The sequence below is a fragment of the Ammospiza nelsoni genome, chromosome 6, assembly GCF_027579445.1.
Source record: "Ammospiza nelsoni isolate bAmmNel1 chromosome 6, bAmmNel1.pri, whole genome shotgun sequence".
In the NCBI taxonomy this organism is placed as follows: domain Eukaryota; kingdom Metazoa; phylum Chordata; class Aves; order Passeriformes; family Passerellidae; genus Ammospiza; species Ammospiza nelsoni.
Window position 1 is genome coordinate 64,351,915 of NC_080638.1, and position 20,063 is coordinate 64,371,977.

General features: G+C 48.8%; 1 protein-coding gene across 1 annotated transcript in view; it reads right to left on the reverse strand.

Annotated features, from left to right (window-relative positions):
- FANCM (FA complementation group M) overlaps positions 1–20,063 on the reverse strand; it is a 58,931-nt gene that overhangs the window by 15,744 nt on the left and 23,124 nt on the right. Inside the window, exons 5-13 of the mRNA XM_059474430.1 lie at positions 19,000–19,131; positions 18,067–18,199; positions 17,264–17,392; positions 16,717–16,818; positions 15,147–15,334; positions 13,624–13,830; positions 9,822–10,056; positions 4,816–4,973; positions 3,759–3,905 (exon numbers count right to left, since the gene is read on the reverse strand). Of these exons, the coding sequence (XP_059330413.1) occupies positions 3,759–3,905; positions 4,816–4,973; positions 9,822–10,056; positions 13,624–13,830; positions 15,147–15,334; positions 16,717–16,818; positions 17,264–17,392; positions 18,067–18,199; positions 19,000–19,131 (1,431 nt within the window). The remainder of the gene's footprint in view (positions 1–3,758; positions 3,906–4,815; positions 4,974–9,821; positions 10,057–13,623; positions 13,831–15,146; positions 15,335–16,716; positions 16,819–17,263; positions 17,393–18,066; positions 18,200–18,999; positions 19,132–20,063) is intronic.

The following is a 20,063-nucleotide window of genomic DNA, read 5'->3' on the forward strand; positions in this document are numbered from 1 at the left end:
GGGTTAGGAGACGTGTCCCTCCCAAGTTATCTGGGGTCAGAGGGTGAAAAACTGAGTCAGTCCCAAAGATTTGGGGATTTATTTTGTTTTCCTTGTGCAAACTCCGAGTTCCCACTGCCAGCTTGGAAATGGGAAAGCTCCAGAGTGACCCTCCCATCTGGACACTAAAATGAAGCATTCCTCCTTCTCTCCTAAGGAAAAACAAAGCACGGGCACTTCCCTCTCCCTGGGAAACCTGGACAAATATCATCCCCCTCCAAGGCTGCCCAGCCTTATTTCCAAATAGCACAATTTAATTTGCAAAAAATGCTTAAAATAGATGGAATAATTTTGCAGAAGGACAACTTGATTTGTTCCCATCCTGCACCAAAGATCCCCCTGGGAGTAAATCCCCCATCTGCCCCACAGGCGTTGCTGTAGCAATAAAGCCCCCAGGGCATTAAAGGCTTTGCTGGATGTGCCTTTTCCAGGGGTCACATCTGGGCCTTCTTTGACTTTTTCATTTTCTTTTGACTGGGCCAACTTCTTCTTTTAAAAGATTTTAAGAGCATGTAAAAACTTTTTTTGTTTTTGCCAATCATTTTCACTTCATCTATTAAAAAAAAAGCGCCTTTAAATTGACTTTGTTAAGCTATTATACAAAATATAAATAATAATATAAAATACAAATTTTTTGAATCACTGAATGAGTACAAGGAAAGGAAAGCCACACATCAATGAATTTCTTCTCTAACAGAAAATACCCAAAAACCACACAAATGATTCTTATGCTGGCTTGTTTTGTCATGACAAATCTCTGAATGAAATTCTGCCCAAGAAATACTTGAGCAGAAATTTCCAGATTATTTCATTATTCACAGTAAAATAATGATTGGCCTGATTTTACGTTTCATCTCCCAGTAAGAAAATAATCAATAAAACTGTGCTTTGAGGTTGCCTCTCTCGGGTATTTAAGGAAAGAGATGTGACCTGTATTGGTGTTAAACCCTCTGTTAATTAAGCACCGTAAATGAACGTCACAGATCAGCTGGGTGTAATTAGCCGAGCAATATTTATAGCAGGAACCTGATGCACAGCACATCCATGCAAACCCTTCCACCAGAGCATCATGGAAGGGTTGGAAAGGATCTCAGATCCCACCCAGAGCCACCCCTGCCATGGCAGGGACACCTCCCACTGTCCCAGGGTGCCCCAGTGCCCAGCCTGGCCTTGGGCACTGCCAGGGATCCAGGGGCAGCCACAGCTGCTCTGGCAATGCCAGCCCAGCCAGGAATTCCCAATTCCCAATCTCCCACCCATCCCTGCCCTCTGGCACTGGGAGCCATTCCCTGGCTCCTGTCCCTCCATCCCTTGTCCCCAGTCCCTCTGCAGCTCTCCTGGAGCCCCTTCAGGCCCTGCCAGGGGCTCTGAGGAGTCCCAGGACCTTTCTCTCCTCCAGGTGAACATTCTGAATTCCAGTGGGAACATCCCCAGCCTTGGGAGCACTGTCAGTGCCTCCCAGGAAGGCAAGGATGACTTCAGGGAACGTCACTGAACCTCTCAGACAAGAGCTCAGTGTCAGAGCAGCCTGATCACATCAGATCCCATCAGATCAGGACACTGCTGCCTCTTCCCCTTTTGTGGAACACTTTTGGTGTCCCTGGACTGGCACCAGCTGGTTCAGTGTAAGAAGGAGCCCAGGAAACTCTGGAGTTAATTTCAAACCCCGGTGTCAGTGCTGACTCCAGCCCTGCCAGTGCTTTATTTCTCCCTGGGAGGCTCCAAAGGGTGAGTGTCACCTTGTGTCACCTCCTGTGCTCTGGGGCACCCTGGGCACACCAGGGACACCCTGGGAGGAAGGTGAGGAACGAGGAAGCTCCACACGTGCACCTCTGCCCGCTGGCACAAATGGAGCAGGCTGGAGGCCAAGCCAGCTGGGGCTCACCCCAGACAAAAGGAGGCTCAGGGGCACCTGCTGATTCTGGAACCATTTCCCTCCTCCTGACATCTCAAGCTGCACCAAGGGAAATAAGGGTTGGATATCAGGAAAAGTTTTTCACAGACAGAGTGATAAAGTTCTGGAATGGCTGCGCAGGGAGGTGGTGCAGTCCCCATCCCTGGGTGTGTTTAACAAAGCCTGGATGTGGCACTGGGGGACAGGGTTCCGTTGAGCTGCTGGGGCTGGGTTGGACTCCATGGTCTTGAAGGTCTCTCCCAACCCTGTGATTATTCTGTGATTCTGGGAGTTTGGGGGAATTCTGGGAATTCCCAGGAACTGGGGAGGTGCTGGAGTCACCATCCCTGGATGTGGCACTGGGGCCCAGGCTTCAGTTGAGCTGCTGGGGCTGGGTTGGATCTTGAAGGTCTCCATGGTCATGAAGGTCATGGGCATTCTGTGAATTCTGTCCCATCCCTGCCCTCTCCCCCTGCAGGGTGTCCTTGGCCCCAGCTGGGGACAGGGACTGTCAGAGTGTGGGAAATGGATTTGTAAAAATTCTCCAAGCCCGACAGAAGGCTCACACAGTGTACATCTGTATATAAACCTTGAAATAAGAAATGCTAGCTTAAAAATACCAGAGAATAAAACAGAAACTGTTGAAAAAAATTAAACTAGAAACAAGTTTCAAAGTATGGCCTTACAAATAAGACTAAATACCTTAGAGAAATAGAACTATGAAAAATGCATTATAGTAAGACCTATAAAGAGTAATTTTAGACAATTAACTTTAAGGCATTTACAATATAGTGTAGCTACAGCTGATAGGCCAAGAAACACTTAGAGTGTATTGTAATTAAGAAATAGTTGACTTATAATTGTGATAGCATGAATTATAACATCTGTATTGTCTCACTCTTCTGATGAGACTGAAAATAAAATAAAAGTTTTTAAAACACCTCAGTTGCCCCATCTCTGGGTCAGAAAAAGGTAAAATCCAACATCAGAGGAGTCAGGAATGTCTCTGGTGGGATGGAGAAGCCTTTCTGAGCTGGCCAGGTCGGATCACAGCCTCCCTCTCACACCCCAGGAGCACAACCACAATGTCTCCATTCTCCTCCTTGATTAGCCCTGGTATTATTCAGCAAACTCTGGCAGCTTAGCAACAGCTTCTGATGACCTAAAAAACCTCCACGTGCTGAAAGGCAACATTTGGGGAGCTCAGCTGGAGGGAAACATAAGGAGGTGAACCACTGAAGCCTCCATCCACCTCTGCACCCCCTTCCTTGTGCCTTCCAGAAGGATTTCTGTATCCATCCCTGTCAGAAAACAAAATTCCCGTCTCCCAAACAGTTCCCATCCATGTTTGTTTGGCTTAGCTCCTCTTATCCCTTAATTCTTAGGAACAATTGGCTTTTTAGTTCATAAAAACAAGCTCAAAAAGCCTAAAATAAATCCCCTAAAACAGGCCATGGGCTCCTGCATGACTTTTCTGTCAGCTTTTGATGTACACACAATGCCAAACTCTTCCCAAGTCTGGAATAGCTCTGATATCCCTCCTGGTGGCTTAGCTCCTTGGCATTTGGAGCTCCTGTATTTCATGTCATTCTGTCACAAACTGATACTGGAATCCATTCAGAAAAGACTGATTTAAGGGTGGTTTTTTTATCCTTTTTTTAAACACTTTCTGTGGAAAAGATTGGGAATCACAGCACAGCAGTGAGAGACATTTTTAAACAAGATTAAATACACATAATTAGTTTCACAATTACTGTTTTTTAAAATTTTTCATTATTTTTAAACTATTCTAGCTGTGCATTCAGCCCCTGGGCAGGTTTCTTACCTGCTGGTGCCTCATCAGCTCCATCATCTCCATGGCCCTGATGAAGAGGTGACAACGATCCGAGTGATCCACCAGGGATGTGGGCAGAGGCTGATTCTGCCAAACGCTCCACTCAGACAGGGAGAGCTCCCGAGCTGCCCCCTCCTTCTGCAGGGGAAATCGGGATGGGAAAGGACATTTTCAGCAGGGAATTCTTTGCTAAACCTCGCTGTCAGGGACAATTGTAGCAGACAACTTTTATGAAAGATCCTTTCCTTAAGATTTTTCCTCCTGAGGAGCTGAGAGGCCTCAGGAACAAACTGTAAACAATGGTTATCTGCTGCTGTGGAATGCAACAGGTGCATCTGGGATTGGTCTCATGGGGTTGTTTCTGATTCATGGCCAACCACAGTCAGCTGGCTCGGGCTCTCTGTCTGAGCCACAAGCCTTTGTTATCATTCTTTCAGAATCCATGTTTAGCCAGCCTTCTGATGAAACCTTTTCTTCTATTCTTTTAGTATAGTTTTAATGTAATATATATCATAAAACAATAAATCAGCCTTCTGAAACATGGAGTCAGATGCTTGTCTCTTGCCCAAGCAAGAGAAGAACCCCTGTGAACACCCTCACAACAATAAATACAGAAATGCACAGAAGGATTTAAACATCTGGTCTGAAATAAAACCATCAGGAGCAACCTGGCCTAGGGGAAGGTGCCCAGCTGTCCCTGCCCAGGGCAGGGGGTGGAATGAGATGGGTTTAAGATCCCAAAACATCCTGGCACTCTGTGCATACAGCATCCTGCATGGAAATCTTAAAAACAGGAGCAGAACTTAATGGATACCAAGACTAACTAATATATTTTTAATTTATTGACCCAACTCTTAATTTACAGACCTAACTTTTTACTTACAGCCCCAACTTCAAAGACCCATTTCAAACATCCAATTTTTAAATTCTTTACCTCAAAAACCCACATATAAAACTCAAAAAGGCATTTTTATAACAGCCTTCCTTCAAATCCAGAGTTAAGTCTGGTAATTCCAGCATCCTTCAGGCCTCATTGCATGGAACTCACTGGTGTTTCCTCCAGGTTTTCCAAGGTTTCAAACTGAACTCGAGGCAATACTGGTTCCTTGATCCCATCACTTTCCTTAATCCTGTAGAGTCTGTCCCATATCTCAAACTCCTCAGGGGACAAGGACCAGCTCTCATGGGAGTTTGTTTGCTTTTGGCCTGTGGGGGGAAAAACAGCAACAGGAAAATGTTACCTGCTGTAGGAAAAGGGATGCACAGAATGAAAGCACTCGGTGTGGTACCAGACACAAAAAAATATCTTCTCTGAGCCACAACCAAGAGCAGATGCAGAGAATCTGAATCCAGAGACAAGTATCCAAAGAGTGCTAATGTTTTATATGGATAAATATCATTAAACAGCTGGTTTGGGGCAGGGCATCACATAAAAATACAGAGAGATATAAATCACTCTCCCAAATAATGCCAAAGCCCTTCAACAGCCCTGGCTGGGAAGCGATTCCAAAGAATCAGAGTTGAGAATGGGATTGTGTTCAGGCCAGATGTGTGAAGCTGGGAGAAAAACAATGAAGGCATTTGCCAGGATCTGGGGTGGATCTGCAGTCCAGGCTCTTTTGGGAATTAATGCCACAGAGGAGGAATCAGGATCTCTCAGTCCTGTCAAGGTCCAGCTGTCAGGGGCTGTGTCTGCACAGAGCAAACCCTGAGTCCTGCCCACGTCCTGTTCAGGAGAACCTGGAAAAATGAACCAATTCTGATGTTCCTAAGGCCATCACTAAAACATCCCAGAAGATCAACACTGCTGTGGAGTATTTCTCACTCAAGTGTGGAGCTCACTTTCCTGAAGAGATAACACCCAGTCCAAGGAGCTGGCAGGGGAGGAAAAAGAGATCTGAAGGAAAAGGAAATAAGGACAATTCTCAGAGCAGGATTTGGAATCAGGGAACGTTGAGTGGGAAGGTGATGCCTCAGGTTCAGCTTTTCTATTTTCACATTCTGTGCTGCTTTAGTGTGAGGGTCTGGGCTCCATATCAGGGGATGGTTCTGATGAGGTGCAGTTCTGAGCTCTGTGCACAGAGCAGGGAGACAAAACAATTCCTGCTCCAGCTGGGCACCAAGGACAAATGACCCAAACCTCAGCCCAGGAGCACAAACACCGTGGGCTGGAGAGAGAAAAACAAGCAGGGTGGGACTGCAGGGGCTAAAGCTGGAATGGGACAATGAACTGCAAGGTGCAAATGGAGCAGAGCTGATCCCAGGGACAGAGCCCGTGCCCGGCCGTGCATTTTGGGGCCATTTTGGTTGATCTTGGGTGCAGCCCTGGCTGGGCTCTGGTGCTGCCCAAGGTGGATCCATGGAGGAGATGCTTTGAATGAATCCCTGCTTTATTCTGGAGCTCCATCCAGCCTCTGCTCTAGAGCAGCCTCATCAGAGGGACCCACAGGGGTCACAGAATCAGGAATGACCTGAGTGGGAAGGGACCCACAAAGACCACCCAGCCCAAGCCCTGTCCCAGACCCCCAACAATCCCACCCTGGGCATCCCTGGCAGTGCTGGCCACAGGCTCCTGGAGCTCTGGCAGCCTCAGGCTGTGCCCATTCCCTGTTCCTGAGTCCCTGTTCCAGCCAGCCCCACCAGGGCACGTGGGAACAGCAATGACTTCAGTGCTGTTCCAGCTGCCTGGGACAGGGACAAGATGATCCCCTGATACCAGCCCAGGTGAGCCACGCTGCCAGGCAAGGAGCCTGCAGCAGCTGCCAGGGCCTGGGAACAGAGCATTCCCAGAGCTCTGGGCAGGATTGTGGCTGCCCACAACATTTCCCAAACACAGAGAAAGAGGAACCTGGACAAACATGAGCGCTGCCATCAGAGAATGGAGCACAGGGAGAACATTCCCATCCTCAGGGAGGCTGATAAGGCTCAGGGATCAGGGCTGGCAATCAGCACGTCCTGCGGTCCCTGGCACAGCCTCTCCCCTCCATGGGAAGCAGCTGCTGCTGTCCCATGGGAGATTATGCTCCAGAACATTCCGAGTTAGGGATGCCAGGCCCTACCAGACACAAACACAGCACTCAAATCATCCACGTTATTTTCCTTGTTCTTCTCCAGAACTAATGCATTTTCACTGCTCTTGAAGTGGGAAGAGAGAAAGAATTAACCACAGGCAACTGGAAAGGCATGAAAACCCCACAGAGCAGGTGTTTAAACCCTAAAGCAGGTGTTGGCAATCTTAAAAAGTGAGTCCAAAACAATTATTATTAGCATAAAACCAGCAATTATAGAAAAAACATGAAATTGTAAAATCAAACAAAATCCACAGTTATTGACGAGTCAAAATTGATCCATCTGAAATGAGGGAGTAGAAGAATTGTGGAGAACCAGCAGAAGAATAAAGAAAATGAGATTTCATCTGGACAAAAGCAAAAAGAAAAAGGAATTACTGGTAGCTTGAAATGAGATTCAGCTCTGAGGAACAACAATATTAAAATGCTCCTCATTTTAGCAAACTCTTAAGAAAAACCCCAAAAAAACAAAACCCAAAAATCAGAGAGAAAAAAGAATATTAAAATACAAGAAGTTATATAAGAGGCTTATGAAGTAAAGGGATTTTTGGCTGCACTTTTTCAAGGAGAGCTCTGAAAACTGCAGGACACACTTGGTTAATGGTGGGACAGCACAAGATATTGGATCCTTCTGGAGCTGACAGACAAAAGTTATGGAGGAGGTTTTGAAGTGAAAGAGGGGTGTAAAATGAATAGAAATTGGATCAAATTAAGAAGAATAGGAAATGTGTATTTTTTCAGGTAATGAGTACCAGGACAAGAGGAAACAGCCTCAAGCTGTGCCAGGGAAGGTTCAGGTTGGACATGGGGCAGAATTTCCTCATGGAAAGGGTGGTCAGGCCTTGGACCTGCCCAGGGCAGGGCTGGATTGCCCATCCCTGGAGGGATTAAAGCCCTGTGCATGTGGCACTTGGGACATGGGGCACTGGTGGCCTGGGCCCTGCTGGGGAATGGTTGCACTCAATGGACTCAGTTTTCCAACCTAAATGATTCCATTACTGTATTGATTTTGACAAGAAAATAAGGAGAATGTTTGACATTGCTGTGATAACTCAGCCCATGACAGCTCAGTTTCTGTCATGGAGAAACCTGAGGATGAACTGGACCTCAACAACAAAGTGAGAGCAGAGATAAGAACACACCCAGCTCACCCACTGCTGCCAGCTTCACCCATTTTTATCGTGGAACAGCACTAAAATGAAAAGAAAATGCAAAAGAGTCATCTCCTTTCTCTGTCCTCTTTTGGGTCGCTAAAACCAGGAGCAGCCCCTGGTTCACCCAGTAAGTGGGGGATTCCACACAAGGGTGGTGCTCAGTGACCTGCACAGGGCAGCCCTGGCTGGCAGGAGAGGCACAGAGCCCTGGTCACCCTGGGCACAGAGCCCTGGCCACCTTGGGGACACAGCCCTGGCCACCCTGGGGACTGAGCCCTGGCCACCTTGGGCACTGAGCCCTGGCCACCTTGGGCACTGAGCCCTGGCCACCCTGGGGACTGAGCCCTGGTCACCTTGGGCACAGAGCCCTGGTCACCTTGGGCACAGAGCCCTGGTCACCTTGGGGACACAGCCCTGGGCACTGAGCCCTGGCCACCCTGGGCACTGAGCCCTGGCCACCTTGGGGACTGAGCCCTGGTCACCTTGGGCACAGAGCCCTGGTCACCCTGGGGACACAGCCCTGGCCACCCTGGGGACAAAGCCTTGGCCACCTTGGGCACAGAGCCCTGGTCACCTTGGGCACTGAGCCCTGGTCACCTTGGGCACAGAGCCCTGGTCACCTTGGGGACACAGCCCTGGCCACCCTGGGGACTCAGGCCTGGCCACCCTGGGGACAAAGCCTTGGCCACCTTGGGGACTGAGCCCTGGTCACCTTGGGGACAGAGCTCTGGCCACCCTGGGGACTCAGGCCTGGCCAACTTCAGCAAATCAGCCCTGGTCACTCTGGGGACTCAGCCCTGGTCAATTTGGGGACTCAGCCCTGGTCACCCTCTGGCAACTCAGCCCTGGTCAATTTGGGGACTCCACCTTTGGGGATTCTACCCTGACCCCCTCTGGCTACTGAGCCCTGGTCCCTCTGGGGACCCAGAGCCCCAGCCCTGCCCAGGTAGCTCACACAGAAGGGCAATTCCAGCCCCTGTGCTGCTCCCACAGCAGGAGCATTCCCAGCATTAGCATTTCCTTTATGCCCTCCCTGCTCGTTTCTCTTTTCTAGGACAGACCAACAAATGCTCCAAAATGATTCTTTTCATCCCATGTTGGGCTCTGATTGTTTTCCAGCAGCTGTGTCTGTTTAATCAGAAATAGGAACTTCCCCAAGGCTCTGAGTTTCTTCTTTCAAGAAGCTGCTGTTGGTCCTTACAGAAAGCACTAACAAAGAGACAGAGCAGGAAAATTCCCAAATATTTATAAAATACTTTTTTCCTCTCTTAGGATTGTGTTCAGTTTCCTGAGCATTCCCATGCCATTGAACTGCATCAGCTAGAAAGCCTCCAAGAGAATTTTCCTAATTTTCCTCCAAGAGGGTCTGCACAATTCCTAAATATCCTACCCTTGATTTCTCCTTTTCCTCACAGCAAAATCCTTCAGTTTTCAAGCACTTCTGGTTTATTGTCATTTACAAAGTCACAATGCCCAGAGCAGCTGTGGCTGCCCCATCCCTGGGAGCATCCCAGGCCAGGCTGGACAGGGCTGGAGCAGTCTGGGATAGGGAAGGTGTCCCTGCCCTAAATGGGAATTTAAAGTCCCCACAACCCAATCCAGTCTGGGATTCTGGGATTTTGGGATGAACCTTTGCCTCCTGTGTGTGCAGCTGGAGTTTCTGACTTGCAGGGAGTGACTCCATGGAGGAGGAGGATGAAGCAAGGCCTGGCTCAGGATGAGGAGGTGCCCAGGAGCAGCCCTGGCAGTGTCTGAGCTCACAGAGTGACCCTGAGAGCCCCAAGCTCCCGCGAGGGAGGGCTGCAAGTGCTGGAACACCATAATCCTCTTACCAGTGACACAGGCAGAGAGAGCACATTTGTGCTGCAGGGAACTGCATCTCCTCTCTTTGGAAAGCACCCTGGAGGTGCTCTGCTCCTGCTTTTCAGCAGTGATAAACATTTTGTGCACTTTGGGATTGATGCCTTCTGGAACCATCCGTGGGCTGTGCTGGTAGAAACGAAGGGTTTTGTTCCCTGAGATGGCTTTGTGGATGCTCCTTTTGTTGCACTGGCTTTGGTTGTAGGTCTGAAAGAGAAGGTAAATAGATAAATCATCTGCTGATTGATTGGCTTTTTCACAGCATTTAATCAAAACTAAAAGAACACCTCAGTGGCTGCGGGGTTTCTCACTTCCTGTTCCCTCAGCAAGGACTTGTTTGGTTTGGGGTTTTCAATGGACCAGAAGCAGGCACAGCACTGGAGAGTGAGAAAGGAGCACAGCCCTTGCCTGGGGGAAGTTACAAGCTGTCACTGATACAGGGATGATGTAAATTAGATTACATCAGAAACAGGGAAAGGAGCTCAAGCAAAAAAAAAAAAGCCTAAGATGATTTGTTGATGTCATGAGTGCTCTGAGTCCTTTTAATTACTCCCCATATTATTGTGCAATGGAGAAACCATGGCCAAGCTGGGGAATGTGAGGAGAGAAACTGGGGCCTCCCTCTGGAAGTGCCTCCCCCCAAGGAGTTTTGTGCTCTGCTCCTCCCTGAGCCCCTTGAAACCCTGAGAGTCCCAGGGGGCAGCTGCCACCTGACAGAGAGGATTCCAGGGAGCAAAAATAAATAAAATAAAATAAATAATAATTTCCCTGAATAAAACTGGAAGAGGCCCACAGCCAGCATTGATGAACCCCTCAGGCATTCCAAAAAATAACTTTTTAATCCTAGAACAGTCAAACCCCAGTGTTCTTATGGCAGAAAAAAGCGGTGTTAACAAAATTAGCAGCATCACAGAGTTGTGACTTCACTGGCTTTTCCTTCCCCTGTGCTGAGCAGCTCCAGGGGACACCCCAGGGTCCATCCCAGCAGCTCCAGGGGACATCCCAAGCCTGGCCCTGGGGCTCACGGCAGCTGCCACGTGGAGAGGCTGCCCTGGGAGCACGTGGGAGCCACGGTATAAACACTGAGCTGACAGAAATTCCTGCCAACATCACGCTGCCAGACCTGCACTGACCCCTTTCTCCCAATAAAACATCTCCAAAAGCTTTGTGATTGATCTGAAGTGGTTTGATTAAAAACGACCTCAAAATTAAAGCAAGCAAAACAAACAACAAAAACCAAAAAAATCCCAAAACTAAAACAAAGGGAAAAAACCACACAAAACCCCTCAAAGAAATTCCCATAAATTAATACATAGACATTAATTATTTAGCTGCAAATTAAGTGATAGGGAAGAACCTCCACATTGAGTCTCTTTCCAGTTCTGCTGAACTTAAAAACCCCAACAACAACCCCAAAAGACACCCTTAAGAAAAACCAAACAAACCCACCAAGACAATACTGGTTTGCAATTAAGCTTATTTCCTGACCTCAAAATAAAAAAAAAAAATATATATACAATGACTGTTCTACCTGAGGGGAGGTTCTGTCTGAGAAAATCTGGACAGCACAGTAATCCAAGTACTTAAGTGAAGCCCCAAGGAATTTAAGGGACTGTTTTATATCCCATTACAGAGCAGAGCTTTCAATAGTAACCAGCCTCCGTAAGCAGCACCAGAAAATATCTATTTACAAGCTCCACTCAGGTTTATCATTTTTAACTCTCATCCCTTCAAAGAGGAAACTTATTTCCCCCCAGGGAGGATTCTCTGCAGTCTCATTCAGAATTAAATCCCTGCCATCCACAAATCCCAGCCAGAGCTACAGCACTGACTGGAATAAATGAAATAATACCAAAATGTGAAACTCTGGGTTTACAATTGATTCACACAGATCTGGAATGTGTTGGTTTGCATCCCCTCTCACTGGTGATGGCAGCAGGGAGCGCCCAGCCTGTCCTGCCCCAATCCTGCCCTGTCCCATCCAAGGTGAGCCTGGCCCTGCTGTGCTGGGATCGCCCAGCTCCCAGCACATCTCCAGGGAACATGGATGTCCCAAGGGACAGTCTGTACCCACAGATGATTAACGATGCTCTGCCTGAGTGCTGGGCTGCAGGAGCCCAGCCAAAGTGGATTTGCACCTAAGCCGATCTCCTCATCCTCACACGCAAGAGCGCGGCCACTAAAGCCAGCTCTGGGTGCCAGTGGCGTCACCAGCCCGGTAAGCACCAGCCTGCACAGCCACTGCCACCAGCAGCACCCCCAGGGTCCCCCCCAGCTCCAGCCCCTACCCCACACCTTCCCCTGCATCCTTGGAAAGCCCTGGAATCTCTGAGCTGCAGTTTAATACTTGGTGACATGGCAGGCTGGGAGGGCTGGGGGTGCTCCCCTGGAGAGGAGAAGGCTCCAGGCAGAGCTCAGAGCCCCTGGCAGGGCCTGAAGGGGCTCCAGGAGAGCTGCAGAGGGACTGGGGACAAGGCATGGAGGGACAGGAGCCAGGGAATGGCTCCCAGTGCCAGAGGGCAGGGATGGGTGGGAGATTGGGAACTGGGAATTCCTGGCTGGGCTGGGATTGCCAGAGCAGCTGTGGCTGCCCCTGGATCCCTGGCAGTGCCCAAGGCCAGGCTGGGCACTGGGGCACCCTGGGACAGTGGGAGGTGTCCCTGCCATGGCAGGAGGCAGAACTGGAGGATCTTTCAGGTCCCATCCAACCCAAACCACTCTGGGGTTCTGTGCTGGAGTTTCCTGTGACAGTGAATGAGGACACTGAACAGAAACTCCCTGGGGGCTGCAGCTTTGTCCCAAGGGACAGCTCTGAACTCTGCTCCCTGGAAGGGACAGGATCCAGGAAGGGGCTGGAGCTGTGTCAGGGCAGGCTCAGGTTGGATATCAGGAAAGGTTCTTCCCCAGAGGGTGCTGGCACTGCCCAGGCTGCCCAGGGAATGGGCACAGCCCGAGGCTGCCAGAGCTCCAGGGGGGTTTGGGCAGCACTGCCAGGGATGCCCAGGCTGGGGTTGTTGGGGTATTTGTGCTGGGATGCTCCCTGAGTGTGGAATCCTCTGAATCTTCTCCCTCAGGCAAATCCCCAGGGCATTGCCCTGGACAGACCTACCAGAGAGCTTTCCCCATCTGGGCAGACAGAAAGAACTTCCCCATGGAGTCATGCACAACACCATGATCCATCCCAGTTCCTTTCCCCTTATATCCCAAATTCTCATGATTTCTCCTTTCCCTGTTCCCTCATGGGTTGTGGAATCCCTGGTGGCCGGCCCCATCTTCCCCATAGGGCAGTGCCCTTTGCTTGCCCCTTGTGCCATCCTGTCACAGACATCTTTTATGAAAAATCCTTTCCTTAGGATTTTTCCTCTTGAGAAGCTGAGAAGCCTCAGGAACAAAAGGTAAACAATGGTTATCTGCTGCTGTGGAATGCAACAGGTGCATCTGTGGTTGGTCTCATGTGGTTGTTTCTAATTAACGGCCAATCACAGTCAGCTGGCTTGGACTCTGTCTAAGCCACAAGCCTTTGTTATCATTCTTTCTTTTGCTATTCTTAGCCAGCCTTCTGATGAAATCCTTTCTTCTATTCTTTTAGTATAGTTTTAATGTAATATATATCATAAAATAATAAATCAGCCTTCTGAAACATGGAGTCAGATCTTCATCTCTTCCCTCATGCCCCCCTGTGAACACGGTCACACCACGCCATGCCCTCCCACCCCTAACCCCGCACACAGCCCGTGGCCAGCCGGGTGTTCTGCCCCTGCCTTCCCCGCTCACCCTCTCCTCACGGCCCTGGGCCAGGATGACGACGATGCGGCCGTGGCGGCGGCGGCCGGTGCGGCCCATGCGCTGCACCAGGCGCACGGGGCTGCGCTGCGCGTCGAAGCACACGATCAGATCCACCTCGCCGATGTCCAGCCCCTCCTCGCCCACGCACGTGGACACCAGCGTGTTGTAGCCGCCCTCCCGGAATCGCCTCACCACCTGCAGGGACAGCGGGAACGGGATTGAGCAGCTCAGCCAGGAAAACTGAGCTGTATCCTTGTCCTGGGCTGCAAGATCTGTGAGAGCCGGTGCAGTTATCTTCTGTTCGTGGGGCAGTTTTATCTCTGTCACAGCCAACCCTCCCTCCAGATCTCTGCTGTCCATGGGCCATTAATTATTAACTATCTTCTGTCCATGGCCACTGAGTGTCCCTGCAGGGCTGATCCAATGCCAGCATCCCATGGGGAGATGCTCCGCCCAGGGGAGGAGCCAAGCATTCCTACCTGGGCACAATCTGAGCCTGGCACAGCACAGCAGCCTTTGCCCCCTGCACTGCCAGAGGAGCAGCTTTCTGCTGCCCTGCATGGCCAGAGGGAGCCCAGGCCCATCTGCAGCAGCCCTGGAGCTGCAGAGGAAAACTCCCCCCTTGTGCAGGATCCCTGCTGCAGCAGAGCCACAGCTGGCACTGCAGGAGGGCTGAGCCCCCCTGGCATGGGGCTGGGACACCCCCTGACACACAGGGGACAGGGACTGCTCTCACTCTGGCAGGGGGTTTTTTGTATTATGCTATTTTTTTTTACTCTTTTTTTCCCTAATAAAGAACTGTTATTCCTACTCCCATATCTTTGCCTGAGAACCCTTTCATTTCAAAATTATAACAATTCAGAGGGAGGGGGTTTGCATTTTCCATTTCAGGGGAGGCTCCTGCCTTCCTTAGCAGACACCTGGCTTTTCAAACCAAGACAATCCTAAAACAACAAATTTTGGCTTTTTAAATTTCCCAGCTGCTACCTTGCGATCAAACACCACCCCAGTGTGACCAGCATCAGCATTTCAGCTCTTTAACTCTAAAATAAAGGGAAAAAAGCACATCTTATTCTGTCTCCAACCATGTAAAACTGATCCTCCCAATTTAATAATTAAATATTTTAGGGGTTGTCTTTTTTTAGCTTTGCTAGATCAGAATTTAATGCTAGATCTTATCTGTCCTACCTGGAAGAAAAATAAAATTTCCACAGCACGTATTCGCATATTTCCCCAGATTTTTGGCATTTTAATTTAGCAGTCGTTAATATAATGAATATAAATTATAATAATTCTATTTATATATAATATAAATATATAAATTATTGGTCTATTTTGTTCAGTGAGCATAATTTTGGATCCTCTGGAAACCACTGGACTCTACAGGGATTTACCAACGGCACTCACAGCTCAGCCACTGCCACACAGTCCATACTCCTGGGGTTATTCACACAATTAATGTGTATCACTAATTATCACCAATTCCTCATCCCAGCCTCCCCTCTCCTCACCTCCAGCTGCTCCTTCTGGGTGAAGCCCTTGGTGCTCTTGCCCGAGGAGTGTCCCACGAAGGTCATGGCGCGCACGGCCGGGCTGAGCCGCGCCAGCATCTCGGCGATCTCCTGCACGCTGTCCCGGAACGAGGAGAAGATCATCACCCTCGTGTCCCCGGGGGAGCCCTCGCTCCTGTCCTCATCTGCTGCATTAGAAAATGGCAGGTTTTAATAGAATCATCAGTAAAAACAGACAGGGCACCCCCTGCAAGTTACACATTCACAGCTCTCACAGTCCCACTCAATGGGAAGAACAAATAGGCAGAAAATGCTCCATGATCCACCCCCTTAAAATTCCTCTTTGGATCAATGCAGGCTCTCATGCTCATGGAGAATGAGAATGTCTTTATCTGAGGCATCCTCACTAAAGTCACTTTGAAAAGCTGGGGTTGGATGGGACGTGTTTTGGAGTGAAGTTCACGATGCTGGTGTCTCCATTTCGGCGCTCTCAGGACAGCAGATCCATAACCCCAGAATCCCAGACTGGTTTGGGCTGGAAGGGACCTTAAATCCCATCCCATCCCACCCCTGCCATGGCAGGGACACCTCCCACTGTCCTAGGCTGCTCCAGCCCCAGTGTCCAACCTGGCCTTGGGCACTGCCAGGGATCCTGGGGAATGGATGGAACAGAAGGGGCCGGTGCTGTTCCAGATCTGGCTGATGACTTTGGGCATGAATTCCCTCCCTTTCCATCTCAAAAGGAGAAGCAAAAGGAGGGAGGCAGGATGACAGAAAGAGCTCTGAATGGGAAGGGGAAAAAAGGAGTGAACTGTATTAAATGCATTGGGGTGTACCCTAAAGTTACAAACACAGAACTGGGAAACAAAGTTCCTAGTAGAAAACATCAGTAATTTCAAAGGTTTGCTGAGAACACTGCATCCAAGAGAGAAAAAAAAACACACAAAAAAAAGAGGGAAGGGCAGGTCAGAAATTATCAGAACTTCACAGAGCACAAAGACCCAAACAGGCAAGATAAACAGTTAACAAGATGCAAAACAAATGTTATTATTACTCATGTAATATTCCAAAGGCTGGAATCAAGAAGCTGAAACATCTCAAAACCAAAGAGATCTGGGTGATGTCTTCATCAGGATGAAAAAGAAGAGAGAGAGAGAGAGACAGGTGAATGTAACTGAAGGGTTTGAACTTCAAATTGATACCTCAGATTGCTTATCCTCAGGCTGGATACCAGAATTTTCACACTTGAGGCCCTTAAATGAGTTCATGGAACTCTGCAGCAGGAACTGAGGGGGGCTGCCAGGACAAACTGGGACAGGACCAGCAGGAAAGGTGGTAGCCCCAGGAATGAGTTCCCTATCCCTGTTTTATTCAGATGTTAGAGCAGTTTATATCAAATCAATAATGAGAATTTATAGGAAATTTTATCTTATAGAAATCTTGTGGTAAAGTTTTCTAGAGGGGAAGATGCACAAACAACCAAAGCCATAAGGCAGCACAAAGGAGGAAATCAATCAGGAGGATATTCCTTGTTTCCATTCCCAGACTTTCCTGAGCTGTTGGTACTCACCAGAACCTCCCTGTTTCCAGGATCTGAAGTGTTCTATTACAATCTCCTCCAATTTCTTCAATTTTGGATGGCTGTAGACAAATTCCTTTTTCTTTTCCAATGCTGGAAAGGAAATAAAGTAATGAAAGATGTAAATAAACCTGCAACAAGCAGGAAGGTTCAGTGAACTTCATTGCCTCCCACTGTAATTATCTGAGTCAGACCCAAATCCTGATATTGATATTTAGATATCGGTACTAAACAAAACAATAAACTGCTGACAGAAGAACATTTGTTAAACCAAATTTTTGAGAAAGTGCTGTTACTTTTGTTAGAGTCACACTGGGAAAGACGTACAGTGAAACAGTTGTACTTTAACCTTCATTTTAGAGCAAATTAAAAACTTCAAACACAGAAAACTTTCTTCAAAGAAGGTAAAACCACCGAGGGAGGAGTGAGAGGGAGGGAGAGACAGAACATTGGGAATTCAATCTGGAATAAAGAGCAGCAGCCAGGGCAGCACAACTTTTAAACAGGAATATTCTGTCCCTGAGAGGGGAATCCTGACCTGTTGAGCTGTTGCCAGCACTTCCCCTCTCAGGAGTCACAGCAGTGTCTGAGAACATGTCCTGAAGCTGCTGGTAGAGCTCCATGAAGTCCTGGTTGCGCCCCAGCTCGCTCTTGGTGCGGGAAAATCCTTTGGAGAGAGTTGAAACATCTCAGGATTCCATTTCCTTTCCCAAACTCTGCCTTTAGCAAACCTCACTGTGCCCAGCTCTGGCCCCTCAGCTTGGGAAGGACTGAGCACATCCAGAGGGGACAATGGGGCTGGAGAGGGAACACAAACCCTGTGAGGAAGCCCTGAGGGAGCTGGGGGTGCTCAGCCTGGAGAAAAGGAGACTCGGGGATGCCCCCATCACCCTCCACAGCTCCTGAAAGGTGCCTGTGCCCAGCTGGGGCTGGGCTCTGTCTGCAGGCACTGACACACCCAGAGCACACAGCCTGAGCTGCGCCAAGGGAAATACAGGCTGGGTATCAGGAAAAGTTTTTACAGAAAGGGTGACAAAGTTCTGGAATGTTCTGCGCAGGGAGGTGGTGCAGTCCCCATGCCTGGGTGTGTTTAACAAAGCCTGGATGTGGCACTGGGGGCCAGGGCTGAGCTGAGCTGTTGGGGCTGGGTTGGACTCCATGATCTTGAAGGTCTCTTCCAACCTGGTCATTCTGTGATTCTGTGAATAAGGGGAACAAAACACCAAATCCATCTGCAGCCCCTCATTGCTCAAGGTGTTTGGTGCCACACCAGCCATACAGCAAGGTAAATGGAAGGAGAAGGGTGGAGCTGACAGGAAGGATGCTCTGAGGAGATTTCACCTTTGGATCCATCCATGATTCCCCACAGGTAGATGAACAAGGAGCGGATTCCCATCTGCAGCAGCAGCTCGTAGCCGTGGTACAGACTGATACAAAGGGCAAAATCTCCTTCAATGATGCCTTGATGGATTCCCTGGGGAAGAAAAGCAGATTTTCACCGAGTTAGGAAGTGGCTGAGGAGCAGGAATCCAACTGCAATTCCTACCCAAAACCAGAGTGACACCTGAGGAGCAGAGCAAACCCCAAAGGGTTGTCCAGGAGCAGTTTGTCCACCAGAGCCCTCAGGGGACAGACTGCACAATGCTCAGTGAAGGCAATCCTCTTCCACCTCCAAAATACCTCCATTATCTCCCAAAATTAGCTCAATAACCCTCAGACTCTGACAGCTGAGCCATCAGCATTTGGGAAAATCTGGCATTTCTGGCACATCCACCCAGGCCATGGAATCAAGTCAGGAAAATTGCCTGCTTACACTGAAGGAGATTTCCCATTGCTCTTTTTGAGGCACACAGTCTTTTTTTAGGCTTTTTTTTTAAAGTTTACAAAATTTGACCATTCCATAAGGATTTACCAAAAACCAGGAATATACATACCTTTGAGGGGAAAATGAAAACTTGGCTGTTAGTGATTACAATGTAAACTCTCAAAGCAATTTCACTTAAATAGAGTGCCTGATCTTTTCCTTAACCCTTCTATACTGGCATCCAGAAACGTGGGACAATTAGGAATATTTTTCATAAATGATCTTAAAATAGATAAATAGATTCCATAAATGAGCTTAAAGATCCCTTCCATCCCAAACCATGCTGTGATTCTATTTTATTCCATGGCTAAAAACAGAAATCTACTTAAAATGTCTCCGGAAATATTGTCATGATGGATTATTCCTATTTATTTACCACTTTAATAGCATGAAATAAATAAAGAACTTACTGCATGTTGTGCAGAGGGGTTCTTCCTGTACTGATCCCTTGCCAGGATGATCTGGTACTTGGTCAGGTTGGGAATATCCCTCCTGGATAAAACTCCCACCTTAATCAGGCGCCCAGCAAATGCTTCCAGCACCTGCAAGCAAAACCCAGCACAGGTGAAGGGGGGTGAGCCCTTTGACCTGATTTTATTTTTGTAGATCCTACACAATGGAACATGAGGAGCTCATTGGTTTTATTTGAGACACAGGGCTTTTCAGAGTGAGCTGTGCTGAAGTCTGAGTGCTGTGTAACTGTACCAGGTGTTCTGCCTCCATAATCAGGGTGTTTTTAGGTTAATTCCCCAAATTCCTGCCAGAGCACTTGGACAAGGCTCTCAGGCACAGGGTGGGATGTTGGGGTGTCCTGTGCGGGGTCAGGAGTTGGACTCCATCATCCTTGGGGGTCCCTTCCCACACCCTCCTGCCCCAGGGTAACCCTGATCCACCCAGGAACTGAGGAGGGGAAAATCCCCCTGGGATCTGCGATGGAACAAGGGCTGAGCCAGCAGAGGGGGACAGGAATGGGAGGGACCCCCAGGTGTGGAACAGGGGCTGCAGTCCCTCTCCCTGCTCACACTCCAATGGCACCTTGATCCCAGGAACACCTGGATTCACCTCTGAGAGACCAAACTGGGTGAAGGACTGGGCAGGATCTGTGTGGAAGGGATGGGAGCTGGGAGACAGGAGCAGAGAGGAACGGGCACAGGCACAGCAGCGTGTCCCATTTCCTGCAGAACCCACCCCAAAACACAGCTTGTTTTCCAACATCACATGTACCTGCTTTCCACCTCGCTGCAGCAAGGACAATAACCTGCACTAATGCATCTTAATCCTGTTTTTCCTCTTTGCTTCCCAGCCTTAGGTGGTCAGGATTTTTCCACAGACTTAGTTTGGCCTGAGCACTAACTCTGCCATAATTGCAGTAATCAGATTTGTCCCACAAACCCTGTTTACAACCTGTTGGCCCCCTTGGCCAAGGGCCCCAAAAGTGCACAAGAACAGGCTTCTCCAAAGCTCACAGTTTCCC